Source organism: Corythoichthys intestinalis, chromosome 3, assembly GCF_030265065.1.
Source record: "Corythoichthys intestinalis isolate RoL2023-P3 chromosome 3, ASM3026506v1, whole genome shotgun sequence".
Taxonomy (NCBI): domain Eukaryota; kingdom Metazoa; phylum Chordata; class Actinopteri; order Syngnathiformes; family Syngnathidae; genus Corythoichthys; species Corythoichthys intestinalis.
In genome coordinates, this window is record NC_080397.1 from 16,331,656 (window position 1) to 16,353,022 (window position 21,367).

General features: G+C 39.5%; 2 protein-coding genes across 4 annotated transcripts in view; one reads left to right on the top strand and one right to left on the bottom strand.

The window, feature by feature from the left end:
• Positions 1-1,213: 1,213 nt before the first annotated feature.
• ccnh (cyclin H) lies at positions 1,214-15,603 on the top strand. The gene is made up of 10 exons (XM_057831025.1): positions 1,214-1,350; positions 1,620-1,738; positions 1,818-1,940; positions 2,010-2,083; positions 4,242-4,455; positions 4,513-4,676; positions 7,653-7,723; positions 7,791-7,899; positions 15,406-15,469; positions 15,526-15,603. Exons 2-10 carry the CDS (start codon positions 1,622-1,624, stop codon positions 15,550-15,552), a joined length of 963 nt encoding a protein of 320 aa, XP_057687008.1. The 5' UTR covers positions 1,214-1,350; positions 1,620-1,621; the 3' UTR covers positions 15,553-15,603.
• Positions 12,000-21,367, bottom strand: part of rasa1a (RAS p21 protein activator (GTPase activating protein) 1a) — a 61,242-nt gene continuing 51,874 nt past the window's right edge. For all 3 annotated transcript variants that reach the window (XM_057831021.1, XM_057831022.1, XM_057831023.1), the window contains 2 exons: positions 16,476-16,555; positions 12,000-13,033 (listed from right to left, as the gene is read on the bottom strand). In XM_057831021.1, coding sequence (XP_057687004.1) covers positions 12,985-13,033; positions 16,476-16,555 — 129 coding nt within the window. In that variant the 3' untranslated portion in view covers positions 12,000-12,984. The remainder of the gene's footprint in view (positions 13,034-16,475; positions 16,556-21,367) is intronic.

The window sequence follows — 21,367 nt, forward strand, 5'->3', positions numbered from 1 at the left end:
TATAAATGATCATGTTTTTTTTGTTTGTTCTTTTGGGAATGAAAAAAAAAACCATGACAAGTAACACAAGTTACTTTACCAAGTAACTAATTAATCTTACATTGAGGTAACAGTTATTAACTCACTAATTGGGAAAAGTAATTTGTAACTGTAATTAATTACTTTTTTCAAAGTAAGATTAACAACAATGCGTGTAGGTTATAGGGGTAGAGCAGGTGCTTAGTCGTAGCTTTCAGCCTGTAGTAGCACATTAGTGCTTTTGTGTTGTATTGCCAACCCCCCCACCCCCCAGTATTTACATAATTTACAATATTAGAATGGGTCTTTAAAAATAGTCGTTTTTGTTTGTTTTATGGGTTATAACAGATTAATAGAATATGCATCCATTTTGATGGTGAAAGAGTTGAGATACACACACGCACAAGCCAACCCCCCCCCCCCCGCACGCACACGCACACACACACACGCACATACTGTACCAAAAAAAAAAAAAAGTGATGCTCTATTTCCCTATCGTGCACACGATGGTCTCATCAATATTGCATGTTTCCTTATGTTTATGCAATTACAGGACGGAGCAAAGGACTGAGTTGAGGTAACCCTGGAACAATCCTCATGTAAACAAGTCCACCACAGATAGACTCAATTTTTTTAAGCATGCACCATAGCGGAGTTATTTCAGAAGCACGTACCTGTTTAAGATGTAATTCCTTACTTGTGGTTTTTGTAGGCTAGCAGGACTGTTAAGGACAATAGCACCGAGCTAGAAAATCAAACCAAAGCTAGGCTGCTATGCAAATGAGCGGCTCCCGCTCAACTCATGTGTATTCATTATTCATAAATGACTCCTGTTTATGCAAATTACGGTGTACAGAAACACGGGTGGGGGCAATGAGTGGCTACGTTTCAAACAATGCCTGTGATTAAGAGCCAGTATTCTTCTGTATCCAAAATAAATGTGTATTTATACATTAAGGAAGCATAAACGTTGTTGTATTGTGAATAAATAAATATTAAAGTAGACGTAAATCCGTCAAAAAGTAGGACTCTTAATAACGATTCATGGGCTCTTACGTTTTTTATTATATTTCGGTGTTTAAGTTTTTTTTTTTTTTTTTTTTTTTTTTTAAACAAGAACTTAAAACACAAATTAATAATTATAAAGATAGCAAACTAGAAAAATCAGAGCACAGCCTGTCAATTACAGGAGCGTCATCAACAAGCGACAATTTGGCGTGACGCAAGATGACGTCATACGAGCGGCCAGTATTTAATGGCTGCTTATGTTTTCTCATGAGAAGAATCACGGACCTAAATAAGCTGTATTGTAAAGAATTGTTATCATCAAAGGTATTTTCTTTTGTTTGTTTAATTTGATACCGAAGCTATTGTTTTCGGTAGACATGTTAGAGAGAACATAACATGCGCGACATCCCTCTTTAAATGCATAATAGAATAGTTGAAATAATCATAATATCTTAACACAATGTAAATGATCTCACGTTCTTCTTGCTGGTTTCATCACATACTATCGACAGTATTAATGAAGTAGATTAATGGGTTTTAAATTTGAAGCGTCAACAAAATGTAATTTTTATCGTCACGTCCTATTTTTGCAGACATGTTCCATGACAGCTCCCAAAGAAAATATTGGACATTTAACAGCGAAGCTGAGCTGGAACAGTTGAGACATGAAGCCAACCAGAAGTTCAGAACAAAGATAAAAGAAAATGGAAAGGTTAATGATATATTATTGACAATATTATACTACTTCTTAATTTCAGACTGCCAACACTCCTTATTTTGTTCTTCCGCAGCAAGTGATCAACGAGTCTATATTCCTAGACCCACATGAAGAAGATGTTCTCTTTCGAAACTACGAGAGGAGGCTTCTGGACTTCTGCAATGTGTTCAAACCAGCCATGCCTAAATCTGTTATCGTATGTATTCTCATTTTCAGACTTCAAAACAGTACTGTAGATAAGAGAAAAACTGTATCTTGTGTGCAGGGTACAGCAATCATGTACTTCAGAAGATTCTACATGAACAACTCACTAATGGAATATCACCCAAGGATTATCATGTGAGTAGGACTTCAATGGAGCTGTGTTCTTCGCCCAATAAAATACCTTAAAGTCCCCCATCACATTTTTTTTTGTTTTCACACTAATTAAATGATTGAATCTTGTCAAAGAGTATCTAAAAATCAATTATCAAAACTCACACAGATTCATAACTATTCAATAAGTTTTATAACGGTTTGCCTCTGCATCGCTGAAACCGATGACATCATCAAGGGCAAGGATTCCGTCAGATGCCATAGGACTCAATGTAAAATAGCAATTAAGACTCATTGACTTTATCGTGCAACGGGTCCCAATACGAAATTGAAAGGGGGTCAGAGTAATTAAGTCCCGAAGAACATGGTTTTGGGAAGATTTTACCATAAAAGTTCAAACCGGAGGCAGAAATTCATCATAACACAGCGCGAGAGAGAGCGTGAAACACGGAACCAAGTGGACTATCATCGGATCTCTAGCGCCTGAATGGTAAATATCTAACCTAAAACTGGGATTTTTTTTTTTTTTTTTTACCAGTACACTTTTGGCGAAGTCTTGTTATTTCGTTCCAATGTCATTGTTGACAACTCTTCATCGGCAACACGTCATTAGTCACATGGTCAAAGTAGTAAAATGTTTTGATCAAAACAACAGAATAATTGCCAACTGGCCCACTCTATGTGCTCAATCAATTCAGCTCATCGTTTGGTCAGACGGAAAAAAATAGAGACTTGTATCAGCAGTATAGGTGTTGGAGCAATTTCCTACACAACATGTCAGTGGTAGAACAAATGTGAACAGGGCCTGGGTGCGATGAACATAAATGGCACCCCCCGAGCGGACCGTCCAACAGGTAGTGGACAACTATTTGCAGGCCCCTGCAGACTTTCGCAAGCCCTTCAAGATTATCGTCCAGTGTGTGTGTTTAAGTAGAAAAAATTTTGCAGGCCACTCCAGACAACAGATTTGATATGTGATTTAACTGAAAATACTAAACCTTTGGAGTCCAGTGGTACCTCTACTTAAGAAGTTAAATTAAATAGTCCTGGAAGTAGCTCTGTAAACTGAAAAATCTGTATATAGAGACGTGCTTTCCATGAAAATGCCCTAATCCGTTGGACGCCCCCCAAAATTCTGACATAAATCATTTAAAAAGCATAACAATGCATCAAAACAAGTAAAAACTACATGTTACAATTATATTATTTTACCCTAACCCTAATAAACATAAAATGAGAGTTGTGCAAAGTGTAAAAAACAATAAGAGTGAAGAATAAGAGTTAAGACATGTAGAGCTGTCAGAACACCTTGTGGCGAATGAAGAGGATATACAGAGATACACACATACACATACAGTAGAGGTCTTAGCCAGTTGAATGCCTTGGAAGATGCTAGGTAATAGCCAATGTCAGAGTAGTTACAAGTATGTTACGTTCAGTAAACTCTGGGAGCTGCAAGTAGCAGCCCATACTGTATTTTTGCCTTTCGAATCCTAAAATTTATTTCGTAAAAAGAAGCGATATTTTCCCGTTGAGCAGTGTTGTAACCTGAAAATTCCGTATTGAGAGATACCGCTGTATTTTGTTTTCGGGTCAAGAATGACCCATTTATAAGTTTGGGTATGTAAAAAGTACTATTGATTTTTGCATACCTTTAAAATGGGTCAATTTTTACTCAACCTTAATATGAGGGTTAAACACTAGATTACAGCTCTGCACATCATCTTACCTCTGTTTGACCCTCCCCCCGCCCAACCACGGCACACTTTATACCAGCAAACCAAGCCCCTTAGAGACCCGAACCCAGGTGCGGTCACACACCCCCAAGTTCCGCCCCTACATCACGTATTAACCATTGCTCTGCACACAGCACATATTAACCATTTTCACAATTAAAATCGATTACATTTCTTGGAAAAAACAGCCAAAACGCTGTCCGCCACAGCAATAAAACTAAACTGAGGAAAGCCTGCCTTTGATTGCATCTCTTCCGTTTACTGACGCCTGCTTACTGGCAAACAGCAAAATGGGATTCAAATTGTGTTGTGCGCTTTTTTTGGTTCATTTTAGACAAAGGGACTAAGGGTTGTGGCTCAGTAAAGTACAATCTATCAAATTCTGTAATTCGTGATACAGGGACTTTAAACTATGATATGCTGGATTTTCCTTTCCTGTGTTTCAGGCTGACGTGTGCTTATCTAGCCTGCAAGGTGGACGAGTTCAATGTGTCTAGCAGCCAGTTCGCGGGCAACCTTGTCCAGCAGAGTCCGGCGGAACAAGAACAGGATTTAGAGCAGATCCTGGAGTACGAACTGCTGCTCGTCCAGCAACTCAACTTCCACTTGGTGGTCCACAACCCGTATCGACCCTTGGAGGGGCTGCTGATTGACCTCAAGGTGTGTTGACTGCATTTGCATGCGATATATTGTTGGATTTGACCTGGCATTCTTCAGACCAGATATCCTACACTTGAGAATCCGGAGTCACTGAGGAAGAATGTGGATGACTTTTTGGCGTATGCGGCCATGACGGACGCTGGGCTGCTCTTTTCTCCGTCGCAGATCGCGCTCACCGCTATCATGAGCAGTGCCTCAAGGGCTGGCCTCAACATGGAGAGGTAAACCATTTACTGCTTTTTTTGCATTGACATCTAGGGGTGGTAACATTTGGGTACCTCACGATACGATACGATTTGTGATACAAGGCTCACGATAAACATGATCTCACGATATGGCGATACAACAATTATTGATACATGGTTCAGGAAATAATTCTAGGATATTTTACATATCAACTAATAAACAGAAAAACAAGGTATTTTCAGCCCTCTGTTGTGAATTTGAGTTTATCACTTGTTAATCCAGTTCAAATGGATTGGACGTCATTGGCAGTCAATGCTAGGCAATAATTTCATTTTTGGGCATTTCCTGTTGTTTTTCAGTAACTTCCTGTTCATTATGGGTCACTTCTAGGGCTGCAGCTATCGATTATTTAGGAAATCGATTATCAATTAGTTAGTTCGAATAATCGAGTAATTGGGTTTCAAGCATAGCAACAAACAAAAAAAATAGCGTTTATGCCTGCAATAACATTTATTTTGGCTTGCTAAAATTGCACTTTCAAAAGAGCATTATATGCAAATATAAAATAAAATACCTGAGTGTTTCTTCAAAATATCCAGATTTGCGCTTTCATATCACAATAGCAATAAATGCATTTAGAAATTAATTAAAATAATTCAGCTTAGCCTCAAACAGTATAAAAAAATGAATAAATGAGGATCTTAGTCGAACAAAAGAACAATTGGCTAACTTGTATAGCAAAGGTCCGCTAGCTTAAATGCTAACTCATAACAAATCGTCCAAACACATATTCCTGCAAAAAGATGGTAAATAAACTAAATTACTAATGGATAAGCAAACATTTTGGCTCAAAAAAAAACTTATGTTGACCTTAGGGATCATCTAGACCAGGGTTTACTGAATCCGGACCTCGGTGCCTTTCCTGTTTTCCATGTCTCTCTCCTCCAACACACCTGAATCAAAATAATCAGGATCATTATCAGGCTTCTGGAGAGGTTGCTGATGACATAATCATTTGATTTAGGTGTGTTAGGGGAGAGAGACGTGGAAAACACGACAGGAAAAGTGGCACCGAGGTCCGGATTTAGTGAACCCTGATCTAGACTCCACATTAGATGAGTTATGTCATATTAAATGTTGCCACTAGAGGGCAGTGTATGCACCCAAATCAATAAAACTAATGCAACACTTTCAAAATAAACCCTTACAACAGCACTCTATGTCCACATCAAATGGATTGAACGTACAATATTGATGATCTCATTCCAAATTCACAGCAGAAGGATAAAAATAGCTTGATTTTCTGTTATCGATAATCTTTGTGTCGCCATATTTTGAGATCATCCTTATCGTGAGCCTTGTATCGCAAATTGTATCGGACCAGAGGTTCCCACCCCAAATTATGTAACTAAAAACAAATGTTACTAAAGAAAATTTGAGTTTCCCAAATTTGAGTTTCCCATACCCCGTAAATTCCGGACCATTGAGCGCCCCGGATTACAAGCCTCACCCAGTACATTTTTAAAGGAAAAAGCATTTTGTACATACATAAGCCTCTCCTGCCTATAAGCCCGCGTGTGGCCACATATTAAACTGAAATATTTATAAAGAAATACACAGTTTTCAAAGTTTAAATACCATACTTTAACGAATCGGGTTATGATACAGCGCGTGACTTACAGGTAAGGGAGGTGCGGAAGAGCAAGAGACGTGCTGTCGTTGTTGTTGCGGGTGTGTCTGTGTGTGTGCGTCGGCTGCTAGAGGCAGCAGTCGTGTGTTGTTCGACGAGTTTTCAAAGTAAAGAATTGCAACCTAACTTAACGGGTTACTATTTGTCATCGTTACAATACCTTAACTTTTCTTTCCAAACAGCGCCAGCAACACGGCACTTAGCTGAGTCCTCAAGCTCACTCCTTAGCGTGTCGTTCTCTTCATCACGCAGCAGACCGGCTTTTCGAAACCCGTTGGTGTTGGTGGATTTTTTTCACGCTGCTCCACGCTGTCAGACTTTGGCAAAAGTTGCTCTTCGCATACGACCACTTTTGTAAACGATCTGACGCCGCTGGCCATCCAAGCCTTCAATTCAACTCGGCACATCATATCCATTTCTTCTAGCATGATGCGGGTATGCTAATTCTTGCCTGGCACGGCCAGACTGTTTTCCGTGTGTTTTTCAAACACTGAGAGAATAGTCTGAGACCCAGCCCATTAAAGCCCTCTCGAGCAAGTACAAAATCAATCGATAAATCAGATTCGTTTATTTGCGTGACGTGCTCTTAACGAGCGGTGTCACTCTTCCGCGTCGGAAGTCGTCTCCACAACACAGATGGCGAACAGGAGAGCCGAAAATATGATCCAATCCACGGTAAAATCAGTTTTAAATTACCAAAAACACATCGACACAAGTCAGTGACAACAGTCTGTCTCGCGCTAGCTGTGTTGAATAAACTCCGCTCTCCTCGTTTGTTTACTTCCGCGCGCAAGTCCCTCGTCCCGTCCGTCGCTGATTGGTCCACTCCGCTGTCTGTTTGCTGTGGCTTGCTCCGCCCTGAAAATTTTATCCGCTTAATGGTGGCCAGACTCAATACCTGGAACAGCGGTGAGTCTGGAGTACCAGGCTATGCTAATTCTACTAATGCACAAAGATGAGGGTCTGCTACTTTTATTCGTGCACAAAGCACAAAGTTAAAATACGGGTAAGAGTGCCAACTAGCGTCTTCCTCGACACACATATTCCACGTGTCTTATGCTTGCATTTTATGCTCGAGCGCTCCTGGCGGTCGTTAGAAAAAATGATAAATTGGCCGCATCATTGCATACGCCGCAGGATTCAAAATGAGGGGAAAAAGTAGCGGCTTGTAATCCGGAATTTACGGTAAACTCTTGAATTACCATGCAGTTTTTTTTTTTAACCGTGTACAGTACTTTTGGGTGCCACTACTAATATACAACTTCTGCATATTATTACGGTACCTAAAATTATGGAAAGGTATATTGGTTTTGGTTCCTAGCTACCTGACCGGATGCATAGGACTGAAGAACGACCAAGAAACGTTGTCCAAGATGTACGACGCCATGAGACGTGAGTAACCTGCCACAAGATGGTGATGTGGCGTGCATTTTCCAGGCTGCTAATTTGCACTATGTAGGGATTAAAAACCTCCTGAAAAGATACCAACTTCCAACACCTGAAGAAGTGAATGCTTGCAAACAGAAGCTGGTGAGAATCCACACCGAATTTGCTCCAAGTTCAAACAAGTAAGGATCATTACCCTCATTTGTCTGTCCATTAAAACGGCAAATGACATGACAGTGTCACTCAAAGCATGCCACATTTGCGTTATGTCACAACAGTTGATTTTATTCGTACCAGGTTGTCGTATCTAAGATGCAAAAAGGTTCAGTTCCAGGTATAAAAATAAAAAGGAACACATTATCCACCGTATGAAATAACAGGGAAGTACAATATGCCGCGCCACGTTGCCGGTCGGATCTCACACGTTGACACTCGGTGAGCTCGTTGAGGTCTGAGGCATTACATGTTGCGAAGGTAAAAATGCTTTGAGCTACATGAGAGGCATGGGTACAAACAAAAGACTTGTCATGGTGAGCAAAGTTATGGGAATTTTCAAAGTTGGAACATTTCCATGGGACTAAAACAGGAATGTACAAAATTGAAATATTTGATTGATAATATACAGTATATTTCATCATAATACGTAACGCCTTCACTGCTGATAACTTAACCCTTTATAGGGCACTCATTCAACTCACTAGCGACGTCACTGTCATTGAAACATTAGCATTCACAAAGTCCTCCCAGTAAAAACTAATTGGATCGTCTATCGTTGTCAATGGCGTTCACCATAGTGTTATTTGTGGCCATAATCAGACTACTGATATTCTGTTTTTAATTAATTTCCTTTTTTTTTAAACATTGTATCAATGTATTTCTTCATAAAAACATATGTATTTATATGTAAAATAATGATTAATACCTAATAGTTATTAAATTAATAACTATTTATATATCATTATTACATAAATGTAAATATGTGATACATATATATATATATATATATATATATATATATATACACATACACAGACAGTATGTATGTGTGTGTATATACTGTATATTTGATTTCAGCTATTACGGTAATTACAAAGGTCACAGAAGTAGAAAAAGCATTTTGCGATAACTCCAGAACGAATAAAGGGATTATTATCAAACTTGCATTCTATCTTTGTTATATGAAACGGATTTAGTGGGGTAATTAAGTCAGAGGTCCGAAAAAGAGTTTTGCAATAACAAATTAGCGTATTTAACTAAAATTTCCAGACCAGGTGTTAATATTGTGACCTACATTAGTGATCCCCAACCACCGGGCCTGGGACCGGCACCAATCCGTGGCGCATTTGCTACCGAGCTGCAAAGAAATAAATCATTTGTTAATGACTGCAATATGGCCTGGGCCCCTTGACACATTAATATGCCTGTCTACTCTATTGATTAATCCGAGGAGAGATTTGCGTACTTTGCTATTTGGCTGCCATAACTGGGGTGTTTGCACACATATAGCAGCCCAGCGTCAGTCAATGCTGCTGTTGGCTGTGTGCTACGGGCGGCGACGTCTTTGGACTGCTTTTTTACGGGGAAAAGGCCACTAGCTGAGCCAGGAGAGGAGCCTACAACCAAGTCCATTCTGCATAATATGTGGCTAAAACCTAGCAACAAAAGTGAATGCACTCAGAGCATCATACCTTGTGGCGAACCATATTGCTAAACCTTTCACGATTGAATAACTCATTATGCTAGCTACAAAGAATATTTGCCGTCAAATTTTAGGTGAGGCAGCCATTAAAAAAAGGTTGATTCAGCAGACGGTGAGTTACATTTTCCTTGCACTAAATGTTCGTTTTTAGCCCCATCGTGTTATTTTATATTTACTTTATAATTTTCTGCCATAAATTGCCGGTCCGTGGAAAAAAAGGGCCCATATTACGCCGGTCCGTGGTGCAAAAAAATTGGGCGCCACCGGCCTACATGGCCCAAAATGTGACGTCCACATATGTAGACGCAAAGTCTTTATGAGGTTAAGTTTCTTGTTTTAATTCCAAAAATCCCTTACTTGCACTATAGAGGGTTACTATAACATCCTGATTTCCTGCTAGCACAGTGGCACCTTGAGTTTTGTGTTTATTTTTTTACTTTAATTTGACAAAACTTTGATTTTTGAAAATTCCGTATGGAAAGTTTCCAATTCGCATTTTAGTATTTTCAAAGATCCCGCGGAAATGGTCAATGTTTTCACTCTTTCGAATGTGACATGATGACTTGCGTACAGGAGAATGGTCAGAAGAATTGAGTGGCGTACTGATCAATTGAAAGGGTGAGACTGCAGCTAAAGCGGGGTACACGCATAGTTTTCCTGATTTAATGACGCAAACAAAATTTGCGTCTAGAGCGCGCTATTTTCGGCATGGGCTCACTCTTTCGCCCGCCCTCACATTCGGTTCTCGTGTGCTAGCTAGCTAAAAAAAGACCACCATCTTTTTTATTCTGTTATTTCTCTTTAATCTTATTCTCCTGACTTTTGGGGTACGCTGCTCCTTCCACGCGCTTTCACTTAATGAATCAATGCCAACTTCCGCATATTCCAAAAAATTCATGCCATGCGGGCTTCTATTCAGTTTTTGCCAAACTTTACGCGACTTCCAAGATACTAATTTTTATGACCAAAAAAAGTCCCATTTTCAGTGACACATTAAATATTTCACCAAAGTGTCATGATTTTTTACTAAAACCTTACAACACGACACCCATGTATGACAATTATATTGATGCCATTGACAACTATGTACGTCAACTCCGTTGGCGCCCATGTATGTCGATGCCAATGACTGCCATACATGTCCAATTCAATTACGGCCATGTACAGTTGTGGTCAAAAGTTTACATACACTTGTGAAGAACATAATGTCATGGCTCTCTTGAGTTTCCAGTTATTTCTACAACTCTGATTTTTCTCTGATAGAGTGATTGGAACAGATACTTCTATGTCACAAAAAACATTCATGAAGTTTGGTTCTTTTATGACTTTATTATGGGTGAACAGAAAAAAGTGATCAAATCTGCTGGGTCAAAAATATACATACAGCAGCGCTAATATTTGGTAACACGTCCCTTGGCCATTTTGACTTCAATTAGGCGCTTTTGGTAGCCATCCACAAGCCTCTGGCAAGCTTCTGGTTGAATCCTTGACCACTCCTCTTGACGGAATTGGTGCAGTTCAGTTAAATTTGATGGCTTTCTGACATGGACTTGTTTCTTTAGCATTGTCCACAAGTTCTCAATGGGGTTTAAGTCAGGACTTTGGGAAGGCCATTCGAAAACCTTAATTCTGGAATGATTTAGCAATTCCATTACCACTTTTGATGTGTGTTTGGGGTCATTGTCCTGTTGGAACACCCAACTGCGCCCAAGACCCAATCTTCGGGCTGATGACGTTAGGTTATCTTGAAGAATTTGAAGATAATCCTTCTTCTTCATTATCCCATTTACTCTCTGTAAAGCACCAGTTCCATTGGCAGCAAAACAGCCCCACAGCACAATACTACCACCACCGTGCTTGACGGTAGGCATGGTGTACTTGGTGTTAAAGGCCTCACCTTTTCTCCTCCAAACATATTGCTGGGCATTGTGGCCAAACAGCTCGATTTTTGTTTCGTCTGACCACAGAACTTTCCTCCAGAAGGTCTTATCTTTGTCCATGTGATCAGCAGCAAACTTCAGTCGAGCCTTAAGGTGCCGCTTTTGGAGCAAGGGCTTCCTTCTTGCACGGCAGCCTCTCAGTCCATGGAGATGCAAAACACGCTTGACTGTGGACACTGACACCTGTGTTCCAGCAGCTTCTAATTCTTGGCAGATCTGCTTTTTGGTGATTCTCGGTTGAATCTTCACCCTCCTGACCAATTTTCTCTCAGCAGCAGGTGATAGCTTGCGTTTTCTTCCTGATCGTGGCAGTGACAAAACAGTGCCATGCACTTTATACTTACAAACAATTGTTTGCACTGTTGTTCTTGGGACCTGCAGCTGCTTCAAAATGGCTCCAAGTGACTTTCCTGACTTGTTCAAGTCAATGATTCGCTTTTTCAGATCCATGTATGTATATTTTTGACACAGCGGATTTGATCCCTTTTTCTGTTAACCCATAATAGTCATAAAAGAACCAAACTTCATGAATGTTTTTGTGACAAAGAAGTATCTGTTCCAATCACTCTATCGGAGAAAAATCAGAGTTGTAGAAAGAACTGGAAACTCAAGAGAGCCATGACATTATGTTCTTCACAAGTGTATGTAAACTTTTGACCACAACTGTACATCCATGCCAGTGATGCTCATTTATGTCCACTCCATTGACAACAATGTACATCAATGCCTTTGGAGCCCATGCATGTCAATTCCACTGACAGGAAGTGGCCTGATATTAACAGGAAATGACCCCGAAGTGCTCCAAATCAATATGAATGGACCCCAAGGGGTTTACCTACCAAAGCAAAGCTAAATCGTATTTTCTAATTAATATTGATAGTTACAGTGGCCTATTAATATATTTTTTTATGTAGAACATAGTTGATTTTAATCAGCTAGCACTCGATTTCCGTAACACTTGGTATTCTCTTGCATGCTAACAGTTAAGTCTGTTTCTTCAGTAGACATGGTTAATTGTGTTAGCTGTGCTATGTTAGTTATCTGGATTCCTCCAAATGTAAAAGTTGCGAGCGTACTTGATTTGGGTAAGCTGGATAAATTATGCTACACCTGTACCCCGCTGAAGTGAAGAGTGGTGATGAACACATGCAAAAGACAGGTTAGACACACACATTTCCTAAACAAGACTAGCTTTCTATGTCATACAAACACATTTTGATCCTCTATCGACAAAGCTGCGTACAAAAGAAATAGTTCAAACAAGTGTCGTGGGATGGACGGTGTGTAAAAAGGGGACTTAAGGCGGTTTGTGTAGTCGTGTTCAAATTCCCTGATGACTGCAGATGATGCTACTTCAGTGCTTTGGTTGCCCCCCAAAATCCATATTCAAAGGAGTTCAATCAGATTTGCAGCTGACTGTAGCTCAGGTCCATCATCGATCGTTCCAACACGGCGTCTAACGCATATTCGGGAAAGGCTTTGGAAGGACGACGTTCACGTACGCAGCAAATGTGTTCCCGCGCTCGAGGGAGGGCGGCCATATTGCATTTGAACTATGGAGATAGTAGGCCACATGCTGAGAAGGACAAGCGGACTTCAGGCTGGCACTTTTGAGTCTCAGGTGGCATTCACATCACTTGGATGGCGGCTGCCAGTGACATGATGGTGCACTCTGTCCTGGAAGATAAAGTAGACATGTTGGGGAAAGGCATATGCTGTCAATATGTACGTGGAATTTAGTTTTTCTAACACATGTATTTGTACTCACTTGATGGAGTGATATGGAGTGGGAAGTACAACTACTACTAATGAAAACTACACATCTAATAGGAGGAGCTTTTGTAACATTGCTTACGGTTCTCGCATTGCATCATGTTGGCGGGTGGCAAGAACCAACGTATTTTACATATAGTTTGATTGTTTTGCATGTTGTGAGGAGGATTCAGAGAGGCATATGGTTTACTCTTTCTGTGTGGTTTCAAATTCTAACTCAAAAAGATTGAAAATTGAAATGGCTGTGGGCGAAAAGAAGATAATCTGAGTGTTGTGTCAGAATAGTGTACCTGTATGAATATATACAAAGGTGGGTAGAGTAGCTAAGAATTTTACGCATGTAAGAGTAGCGTTACTTCAAAATAAGTAAAAGTAATCCAAAAAATGTACTCGAGTACAAGTAAAAAAATTGATGAAAAGAATATTCAAGTAATGAGTACGATTAAGAAACATTTTTCTTAGCAGTTATCTTTATGAACTGTTATTATACTGCACTATAACCTATTACATAGCTACATTAAACCAAATAAAATAAAAAATAAAATAAAAAATCCACATAAATGAAGCATCATTCGTCCAAAGAGCACAAGTGCTCTTTAATTGAGAAAACATTTTCTACTATGAAATTGAAAGGATCATATGTCCGGTTTTCCATGGTCAATCAGTGCCAAATTAACTGTGAGAGAGGAGTAAAAGTAAAACGTATGGTTTAGTGAAACTACTCTTACCAGTACGTTTTTCTCCAAAAGTTACTCAAGGAAATATAACGGAGTAACTCTATATAATACCACTTTTTCACACCAAATATCGCTCAAAATGGTTTATTTTCTGTATTAACATCGATATATTTACAGTATTGTTGTTTCGGTTACATGCAGATTAGTGCCCTACTGCATCTATCAGTAATTATAAGTACAGTGGTACCTTGAAATACGAAAGCTTCTTTACACGAATTCATTTTACAAAATGTTTGAACGTTTTTCCACTTATATTGCAAAGAATTATTCATCAGTTGCAAGATATGTACCGTAATAGATAACTCCCACTCACAGCGAGCCAATAATGTTTAAGGATAAATGTAAACAAATGATATATACACGCAATGATTTTTATATGAAACAAAAGAATATAACTTATAAGGCAAAAACGGCAAGATGAAATACCTAGCAAGCAATGGCTGTTGAAGTTAGCTTGAGTAATCATGTGATAACATATGTAGAATGAGCTGGAACTGAACAAAGTTACACTTAAGCGCTACTAGGGGGCGACAAAGCATTACAAATAAAGACCGGTAATCCGAGGACTTTACAGTAAAGTCAATGTGGTTAGGTAGAGCATGGGAACAATTTAGGTTATTTACATGGAAAACGTGATTCATTATATGAAAAATAGGAGAGGAAAGACACTACAGGACAAATTAATTTCGTATGTTGAGGCACCACTGTATTATAAAGCGCTTTGGGCGACATTTAATGTGTGGAAAGGTGCTATATAAGGATATGCTAATTTGACAACGCCATAATACTGACAGGGTTTGTGAGGCTCACTTTGTTCATTCATTGTATGTTCTTGTGACTTTTTAGAATCCACTTTAATTACAATCAGTTTTGTGCCTAGCAGAAGAAATTTGGCACAACTTTTCTTAAAACCAAACTTCAATTTTGTCGCCAATGCATATTTAAAGATCGGCTGTAATGCTGCCTTCACATCCTCTGGGAACGATGATCCTGACCACTTGCTAATCCGAAGTTACGAGTACATCCTCTTCATGTGCTTTTGTTGTCGTAGAAGAAAAAAAAAAAGACTGATTTAATTTTGTTATGATGCTGGTGTAAAAAAAAAAAAACAACATGCAAATTGACAATAGTTTCTTACAATTCACAACTTCTTGTTCGTGCGCCGCCATTTTGAAAAGTAAACACTCATCCCATTTCGGAAATTCGGGTATCATAATAAAATCCCAGTTTTCCGGTAGAAAATACGACGTGAGGAGGCATTCATGTGTAATTTTCCACTCAACAAGTGGTATTTATCATAATTACATCACATGAAGGCAGCACAAAAGTTTATCGTAAATTTTTTTCCCGCTAACTGTCGCGTCATCACTACACGCCACCCAACCAACCGCGCATGCGCCGAAAGTTTGTCAACAAAAATCCTCGTTTTGTTTCGGTGAAAATGGAAGGTTGGGTCACAGAGCTCAACAGGTCCAGCATGCTCATAGTGGTTCAGATTTCTTCAAAACACACAAAAAAAAATCACTCTGTGTGCGGCAGCAAACGCAAGCGGGGATACGAAGAGGACGGCCACGTGGCAAAGGAGCCGAGGATGAAAGAAGAGGTGAGACCATCTTTGTCACTTATTAAATATTATTTTGAAATGTGTTTTCATTATAGGAATGGACTGACGAAGACCTGATATGACTCCATTTGACCTCCATTTTGCTTTTGAAAATAAATGTATTTTTTTCTACACACCTTCTTCACTCATTGTCTGCCATTTGCCGGCGATAGACGTCCGTTCAATTTGAATTGGACATCTTTTGGCGCTGAAACATAATCGAGTTAAAAGGAACTAACAACCTGTACTACTTTACAAAAACTGTTTAATAAGTGCATGCATGTCTGATACAATCTACGGTATTTCCAAAAAAAAAAAAAAAGCTGTAAACACTTTTTGCATCATACTTGAATTCTGAGCATTTCGCAGGGGGGAAAAAAAGCATAACCGGACAATCAAAATCTGACAGAGTAATTCATTTCGCCTCACTTACTCATGATTCCAGCAAGAGAATTCATTCTTATATAAAATAACCATACTTTTTCAAACTAAAAAAAACAAACAAACAAACAAAAAACATGCTAGTTCAGCACTTGGCGGATATTGTCACAAAGTCAGTCACTACTTACAGTATAAAAGCATCCTCGCTTGCAATCCAGTTACAATAAAACAGACACAACTAGCTTCTTCATGTCAGTTTCCACAAACCAAGCGGGGGAAAAAAAGGGGGGGGTACACTTTGGCAATTTGCGCTGCGTCGCAGGTACTGAAAAACCTTTCAAAATCCAAACATAGTCCCTCATGAGCAAGGCAAGTGTATACTCAATGTTGGAATCATTCACACAGTTTGTAAAAAGTCAGTTTTTCCTGTGCGAGGCAGCTGTCAGTTTCATGTTGCATAGCTCTGGTGGTCAACATTGATGGACACGGGAGCGGGGCTACCGGACGACATGATGAGGCGTGATGGTGTGGGATGGGGTTGCCATGGAGATGAGGGTAGGACATGCGAGGTCTCCACAGCGTGGCGGAGGGAGATGGGAGTGAAGAAGGATGGAGGCAGTACTACCTGTTGCTGTTGGACATGGCATACTGAGCCTGCTTCTGTTGGAGGAGCTCCGTAATGGCCAGCAGCTTTTTTAACACGTGCTGCAACACAAATAAAAAAGCTTTTGCAATTTTTTTTTTCTGGTGCATTTTTTAAACTTACTTTGAACGAATGCGAAATTAAAATACAGTGGTACCTCTACATTAGGGGTGTGACAAAATATCGAAATGGTGATATATCGTGAGACTTTGTATCCCAAAAGGTTATCGATATGCTCCTGACAAGAATTGAGATATCGTTTTAAAAAGGTGTCGGTTTTTAAAAAAAAATTTTTTTTTTTAAAAAAGGAACCATTAAGTTGCTACCAAAATCTTCCACCATAATAGTGTCTCAGTTAACTCTAAGGCTGCGGTGCTTGACGCCCAATCAATTTAGACTGGGAACGTTCGTTCATTCGAAACCAGCGCATTCACTGTCATTCTGTCCGATTTTCGTGGCGTTCACTGGTCATTTTCTGTTGAGTTTGAGTCACTGCATATTCATTTGGGCGATTCCCAGGTCACTTCCTGTTCTGTAACTCAAAGTAAACAGGAAGCGACCCATAAAATACCCCAAAATCAACAGGAAGTAACTGAAAATCAGGTAAATGACCTTAAATGGCCCAAAATGACCTCATTGCCTGGCATTGGCTGCCACTGACAGCCATAGACATTCAATCTGTTTGAAGTGGGAGGGATGGCAGCGAATGAATGAATGTTCATTCGCTGCCACCCTCCCAGTTCAAATGGGTTGGACATCTACTAGTGATAAACTCACTCCAATTCACAGCAGTAGTTTGTCTTTCCTTTTATTAGTTGTTTGTAGAATATCCTAGAATGATTTCCTGACCAATGTATCGCCATATCGTCAGATCATCGTTATAGTGAGCGTTGTATCGCAAATCGTATCGTATCGTGAGGTACCAAGAGGTTCCCACTCCTACTCTACATACAAAGTTATTTCGTTCCAGGACCTTGTTTGTAAGTCGAAATGGTCGTATGTCGAGCAGGATTTTCCCATAAGAATACATTAATTCGTTCCACAGCCCAAAAAAACACTAAATCCTTAATAATAATGTTGTTACTACTGCAAATAGAAATTACGCAGAGCAAAACAAATACATTATGAATAAAAATCATAATAATAATATAATAATAGAAACAATACTATCTGTAATAATGTAACAAATTGGGTTCAAATGTGGTAGTTGTATTTTTGTGTGGTATACCCGTACCTGCGTGGCTGTCAGAATAAGGGAGGACTTTTTACTCTCACTTTACATGTTCAACAGCGACAGACAGTAGGCATGTTGTGTTGTACAAGTTCTGAAATAAATCATTGAAAACCAAAAGAAGCTGGCGATGTCTTTGGTGATGTTACAAAAATAATTATTGTCACCTTGACTTATAAAGACTGGTGAAAGGAGGAGGACCGCCGAGATCATATACAGTCTACGGCCATATTGTTGAGCCAGTTAACGGATGCGCACCCCACGCTCATATTTTTTGATTGTTTCCAACTTCAATTCAATGGAAAGCCTAACCTTTTTCCTTTTTTTCACCACCTGCACTAACATTCTTGGAACCCATGTTGATTTTTCTCACAAGAAAATCCGCCGTGCTTCCGTCTTGCTGGAAAACAAACTGTGGCGCTGTCATAAATAGTCGTATTTCGAGCATGTCATCAGATGTAGAAACAAATGGCGAGTCAAATTTTACGTCGGATGTTGAAAAGATAGTGTGTCGAAGCAATCGTATGTAGAGGTACCACTGTATGAGATGCTAGAGATGAATTACACCGCCCCCAAATATGTAAAACTAGCAGCAGTGAATACTCTTGCAAATGGCACTGACTCATGGAAAACAAATACATTTTCAAGAATGCAAGGATGTATAAACATTACTATAGATCACAAAATAAAGACTTTAGGAAGTATAGATCATTGAAAACTAGCACAAGTATGCTACAGCGACAATACATCGAAAAGGTGATATATCGTGATACTTTGTAGCCCAAAAGGTAATCTTTTTAAAATGGTGTTGTCTCTGTTGCTAGCAAAATCTTCCATTAGAATAGTGTCTACATCAGCTCACTGGTTGCCACTGACGGCACTAGACATCCAATTCATCTTGACTGGATCTGACTTCTAGCGCCGTCAATGGCACTGAAACCAAAGCATTATGTCCAGTCTTTTGTGGGCTTTTACAGGTCACTTTCTATTCATTTTAGGGAGTCACTTCCTATCCACTTAGGGACATTCTTGGGTCACTTCCTTTTCAGTAACCCAAAATCAGCAGGAAGTGACCCGTAAATGCCCCGAAAGTAAAAGGAAGTGACCGAAAATCAACAGGGAATGGAGTGAAACGCTCCAAAATGAACTCACTGTCTGGCATCGGCTGCCACTGACGGCCATTTAAGTCCACTCTGTTAGAAGTGGGAGGGATGGCACCCACCCAGTTCAAACAGAAGCGACATCTACTGTATTAATGATAAATTCATTCCAATTCACAGCACAAGAATGAAAGTAGCTTTATTTTCTGATTATTAGTTGTTTTGTGGAATATTCTAGAATGATTTCCTGACTCATGTATCAATAATTGTTGCATCGCCATATCGTCAGATCATCGTGAGCCTTGTATCGCAATTCGTGACGTACCCAGAGGTTCCCACCCGTAACTGGCTGACTTGTGACCTCCAGGTAACAATAATCAACCCTGACACAAAAAGAATAACAAATCGGGCTCCAAGGATCGGGCAATACTGGCCAATGTTGAATATTTGTCCTTCTTAAAAAAATTAGCATATTGTGATAAAGTTCATTATTTTCTGTAATGTACAGATAAACATGAGACTTTCATATATTTTAGATTCATTACACACAACTGCAGTAGGTCAAGCCTTTTATTGTTTTAATACTGATGATTTTGAAAAAAAAAGTTGAGAAAAAACAAATATCCCCATCTCAAAAAATTTGCATATCATGAAAAGTAAAGAAGCTACTAACCTAATCATCTGAATCAACGAATTAACTCAAAACCCCTGCGAAAAATTCCTGAGGCGTTTAAAAACTCCCAGCCTGGTTCATTACTCAAAACCGCAATCGTGGGCAAGACTCCCGACCTGACTGTTGTCCAGAAAGCCTTCATTGACACCCTCAAGCAAGAGGCTAAGACACAGAAAGAAATTTCTGAGCGAATAGGCTGTTCCCAGAGTGCTGTATCAAGGCACCTCTGTGGGAAGGAAAAAGTGTGGCAGGAAACGCTGCACAACCAGAGGAAGTGACTGCACCCTGAGAAAGATTGTGGAGAAGGGCAGATTCCAGACCTTGGGTGGACTGAGTCTGGAGTAGAAACATCCAGAGACACCGTGCACAGGCATGTGTGAAACAGCGGCAGAAGCGCCTGACCTGGGCTACAGAGAAGCAGCACTGGACTGTTGCCCAGTGGTCCAAAGTACTTTTTTCAGATGAAAGCAAATTTTCCATGTCATTCGGAAATCGAGGTGCCAGAGTTTGGAGGAAGACTGGCAGAAGGAAATGCCAAAATGCCTGAAGTCCAGTGTCAAGTACCCACAGTCAGTGATGGTCTGGGGTGCCATGTCAGCTGCTGGTGTTGGTGTACTGTGTTTTATCAAGGGCAGGGTCAATACAGCTCGCTATCAGGAGATTTTGGACCACTTCATGCTTCCATCTGCTGAAAAGCTTTATGGAGATGAAGACTTCCTTCTTCAGCACGACCTGGCACCTGCTCACAGTGCCAAAATCACTGGTAAATGGTTTACTGACCATGGCATTACTGTGATCAATTGGCTTGCCAATTCTCCTGACCTGAACCCTAGAGAATCTGTGGGAAGTTGAAGAGGACGTTGAGAGACACCAGACCCAACACTGTGGATGAGCTTAAGGCTGCTATCGAAGCTTCCTGGGCCTCCATAACACCTCAGCAGTGCCACAGGCTGATTGCCTTCATGCCATGCCGCATTGAAGCAGTCATTTCTGCAAAAGGATTCCAGACCAAGTATTGATTGCATAGCTGATATAAAATCATCCATATTAAAACAATAAAAGGCTTTAACTACTTCAGTTATGTGTAATGAATCTAAAACATATGAAAGTCTAATGTTTATCAGTAAATTACAGAAAATAATGAACTTTATTACAATATGCATTTTTTTTTTTAGAAGGACTAGTAGCTACCAAATCGGTTCACATATAACAAGAGGTTTAGGACTTCAAAGTTTGTGAAACTTGAGTGACGACTTGACTAGCCTTCAGCCTGTATTTTATTTTTAGTTAAACTTCACCTTACAGGAATAATAAAAACAACTTTGAGATTTTTTTCATTTTCCAGTTAAAAATACTATTTCTTTGAAATGTGCATCTTTCCTCAACGTTTCAGTTAATTTATAAGAACAGCCTGAGCACATGCGTACCTTGACCACTGGATGGCAGCATTTTGCAGAAAATTGTAAGCATTGTTACATAGTGGAAGACTGATTTTTATGTTTTTTTTTAAACAGTCGATGATATAACTTTTTAGGCCGTGTACAAGACAATTTCGGTGTGAGTGTAGTTATATTTTGTCGGTGACAAACGTGTTTGTGGGTGTTAATATTTATTCTTTTAAGAGTTACAAAGGCGAATCAATGCCAATTTTCGTTAGTGCTTGACTGGCGTATTCCAATGTATATTAGCATCAAGCTAGTGACAGTGTGCGCGTTAGAAAAATATAGAAAGATATATTTTGTATTTTAATGCTCAGTACGTGTAATTTTCATAGTTATGTGTGTTTAGTGTTACAGTTTACTTCAATGGAAACGTAATAATAAACGCCTTGAAAACCATCAACTTTGGTTTATTTTTGAATGACTGTTAA

Coding starts and splice junctions, on each gene's coding strand:
- ccnh (XM_057831025.1), top strand. CDS start 1,622: ATGTTCCATGACAGCTCCCAAAGAAAATATTGGACATTTAACAGCGAA. Junction 7,724..7,790: donor GATGTACGACGCCATGAGAC/GTGAGTAACCTG, acceptor TGCACTATGTAG/GGATTAAAAACCTCCTGAAA. Junction 15,470..15,525: donor AGCCGAGGATGAAAGAAGAG/GTGAGACCATCT, acceptor TTTTCATTATAG/GAATGGACTGACGAAGACCT.